General features: G+C 59.5%; 1 protein-coding gene across 1 annotated transcript in view; it reads right to left on the bottom strand.

The window, feature by feature from the left end:
* The window catches only part of IPO13 (importin 13), a 21,419-nt gene that overhangs the window by 11,581 nt on the left and 6,150 nt on the right, over nt 1-3,688 (bottom strand). The window contains exons 4-8 of the mRNA XM_010142842.1: nt 2,803-2,969; nt 2,342-2,462; nt 1,893-2,040; nt 1,568-1,749; nt 680-706 (exon numbers count right to left, since the gene is read on the bottom strand). Of these exons, the coding sequence (XP_010141144.1) occupies nt 680-706; nt 1,568-1,749; nt 1,893-2,040; nt 2,342-2,462; nt 2,803-2,969 (645 nt within the window). The remainder of the gene's footprint in view (nt 1-679; nt 707-1,567; nt 1,750-1,892; nt 2,041-2,341; nt 2,463-2,802; nt 2,970-3,688) is intronic.

Below are 3,688 nucleotides of genomic sequence, written 5' to 3'. Positions count from 1 at the left end.
GTCTAGCACAGAGAGGAGACACAACAGGGCAGGTCACTGCCCAGCCTGCACGCATGACAGCTAAGACAACTGCCAGGGGACCAGCCAGCATAGCCAGGACCCCAGTGTGCTGCAGTTCCCACTCTATCTGGGTCATTCCAGGTGTATCTCACTGCAGGAGAGGGGAGCAGCTCCCTACCACCAGAGCGGAAAAAGCCACCAGTACACCTGGCCACTTCCCAGTAAACCGCCAAGGAAAGACCAGTTGGTGTCCAGAGATCTCCATGCTGGCACCACTCAGCCTCCCTCAGCACATCATTCTTTGCACAGCCTGTCTCAGCCCCTGTAGGGTCAAGTGTTTCACTCCATTCTGGCCGCGGGTACAGCCTGGGCTCTTTCCCCACACTTATCTCCTTTCTTTTTCCTTTTGAAGACATGCCTGTTGTTTTGGCATCCTTGGGCCTGCAGGGACTCAGAACTGCTACAGGTAAACGTCCTTGCGAGCTTCCCTCTCTAAGGGGACATACCACCTGTGCGACCCCAGCCCATGTGTGGTGGGAGCCCAGCAGCACAGCGGGAGGCAGCCAGCAGGTACTCCTGGCCCCACACATGATGGCTGCAGTGCTGAGCTCGCCTCTGGAGACAGCCCAGCTTGCAGTGGCACCCATCCTGTTTTCAGCTGTGACCCAGCCCCTCTTACCTTGTGAATCTGCTTCATCAACACCTCCTGCCGAAGGGAAAAAGGGGAAAGGGGTGAGAAAGAGGATGGTGAGTTACAGAAAGCCCTTTCCCTCCAGGAGGCAGGACTGATGCAGGAGGTCAAGACAACCAACACCAGCTGGGCACAGACAAGTGGCATGCACTCCCCACAAGCCAGCACAGGCAGGGACGCCCTGTTCCTGGTAAGCTCTTCCCCAGGCCAGCCCGCTCAGCCACCCAGCAAGGGGAGCCCCTGGCTTGGATGGGCTCTGCAACAGGACAGCTCGAGGCACCAACCTCAGCCAGGGCTTCCTCACTCCAGTGAGTCTGCAGAGACACATCCCCCCCCTCCCTGCCCAGCCCCCCTCTGCTCCCATGCACACCCTGGCAGCTCGCCCAAGCCCAGCCCTCCTCCTAACGCCTTGGGACTTGGAGCCCCATCTGCCCCACATTTTGAGAGCCAAGAAAGACCATGGGACAAGCTGTCCTGGCACCGCAGGAACCAGCTCAGTCTCCACGGAGGCTTGAACACCAGGATGCCCCCCAAGACACTCGGCACTGGCACCAGCTGCCTGGCGGGTGCAGAGCTGGCAGGATGCTGCTCCCACGATGACAAACGAAATCCCTGGGAAAGGACAGATGCCCAAGTGCAACCCCAGCAGACCCCTTGGAAGTCATGTCTGCCACTGCCTGCCATTTGTGCATGCACAGCAGGACACAGGGCCTGCCACCTGGGTCCTGGCCTAAGCACAGGACAGATAACAAACTCCCCATGCCAAGCAAGATGCCCTGAGCTGCTGCTTCACGTTCCCCTGCCTCGACCCTTGCAGAGGAAACAGGGTCACAGAGCACATCCCAGGTCACACATCCATCTGCATCCAGCTCCTACCTGCGACACCGCAACAATGTTGGCAGCGTAGGGCGGCAGGTCGTACTTGCACTCCCGGCAGATCTTCTTCAGGGTGGAGACGCTGGAGATGGAGAGCTCAGGGTTGCCCAAGGCTTGGAGCACCAGCGGCAACACGTTGTTAATCATGACGGGGTGATCAGCCAGCCACTCCGACAGGGCCCCTGTGCACACAGACAGGATCAGGCTGCAGGACCACCTCCCAGGACGCTCAGCTTGGCTTTTCATCGCTGTTATTGCTGGGCAGCAGCACTCTTAGAGGGGGTCCCCCTCCCCAGCCCAGCCGGCGGGTGAACAAAGGCCTCACCAATAGTGAACATGACGGTGTCAGCAAGCTGCACGTTGCTGATGCTGATCCGGGGAATGAGGCCAATCAGCCCTGGCACCACATCGGAGTAGTTCACGTCGATGGTCTCTGCAATGGACTGGAAGCCGTAGAGCAAGGCTTCCGTGTGCTGGCAGGGTGGGAGAGGCACTGTGAGAGCCACGCACCGACCCCTGATGCCCACCCCAGCTCCAGGCACTAGCTCAGACTCCCCCGCACTGGCCGAGGCTGGTCCCTGGGCAGCGCTAAGGACAGGGAGGCAGAAGACCTGTTCCTCTCCCCAGCAGAGCCCAGAGAGCCCACACCTGTGCTGGCAAGGTGGTCATACTGCTTGCTTCTATCTCACCCCTTTGTTTTTGACACCCCGTGGCACGCACAGGTCCCTGAGGGGCTGGTAGCCATCAGCCTGGTGCCCAGGCCCCCCTGCTCACCTGCCATGTGGAAGGCTGCTCTGTGTTGGTCAGGAGACGTCCCAGTTTGTCATAGAGGCTGCTCAGGAGCTCAGCACCCAGCATCTCGTACACATACATCAGCGTGTCAGAGATGTCCACCCTGCAGAGAACACAGGGGTCTCCAGATGCTGTCCCACTCCCTACAGAACGCTCCACACGTGGACACCTTTATTCCCCTCCTGCTGCCAGGCAGAGCGCAGGCTCTGCCTGCACAAACACCCTGCCCCAGCCCACCGTGGAAGCTCCCAGGCCTTCCTAGGCAAAGCCGCTGGTGCCACCCCAAAAGACCAGGTCATTTCCAAATCGCAACCACAGCCAAAACAAGATTCCTTGGTGGAAGGAATCTGCTCTGTGTCCCTCTCTGGGTCTCCCCAGGGGTGGCAGGATACTGCCTGCATCCTTGCCTGCTTGACAAGCAAGCCCAAACCTCCTGGATGTACCTGTATATCCGAAACTGCTCCTTCTCATCTGAAGACCAGAAGCCATACTCCTCATCGGAGGGGAACTGGGCTTTGTGCAGCAACACATCCACCAGCTGGAAGTAGACAGGCCTGTAGACCTGCTGGTACACTGCCTGCTTGTCTGGCTCAAAGGAGAGGATGTCGTCCTGGCAGCGTGAGGAGGAACACGTCAGGTATTGCAGGGGAAAGAGAGCAGAGCTAGCATGCCTACTGCACAGGGGACCCAAGGACATCTCCCAGGGCTGGTGGGACCTGCCATGCCTTGGAGGTTCCAAGCTCTCCAAGGTCCACCTGATGCCGATCCTTTCTGCAGCAGCAATGTTATCTGAAGGCAAGATGCCAGAAGCCCCAGCAGCAGGGTGGACACGAAGGCATTTGAGGACAGCACAGTTACAGCGGGGTGGCCCTTCTATGTCCTAGCCTCAGGAGCATGGCTGGGTCAGAAGCACATGTGCCTCAGACTCCCATAAGGCAGGCTGGGACGTGTGCCTGGGGAGCACAGTGCTCTCCTGCCTGCACCCACATCATCAGACCCATCCAGAGAAGGAGCGATAGGAGGTGGGAGCCTCAGCCCAGCCCTGTGCAGCAGAGGAGCTACCAGCATGGTGCCGACATCGCCCCCCTCCCTGCCCACACTCAGACACGCCGCATCGGATTGCGGAGGAATGGAGCTGCAGGGATGAACGGAGGCTAAAAATAGAGCATAACGCGGCAGGGCTGCTCTGCTGGCACAGAGAACACTGGCCCTGGGAGAGGGAGCCCATACTGGGCATCCCCCAGCAGCCCCCAGCCCCCTCTTTCCTCCTCCAAGAGACCATGACAACCAACCCAGCAGCAGGGTCTAGCCCGCAGTAAGCCAGCGCGC

This window comes from Buceros rhinoceros, unplaced genomic scaffold (genome assembly GCF_000710305.1).
Source record: "Buceros rhinoceros silvestris isolate BGI_N320 unplaced genomic scaffold, ASM71030v1 scaffold16749, whole genome shotgun sequence".
In the NCBI taxonomy this organism is placed as follows: domain Eukaryota; kingdom Metazoa; phylum Chordata; class Aves; order Bucerotiformes; family Bucerotidae; genus Buceros; species Buceros rhinoceros.
This window is presented reverse-complemented; position numbering and strand designations above follow the sequence as displayed.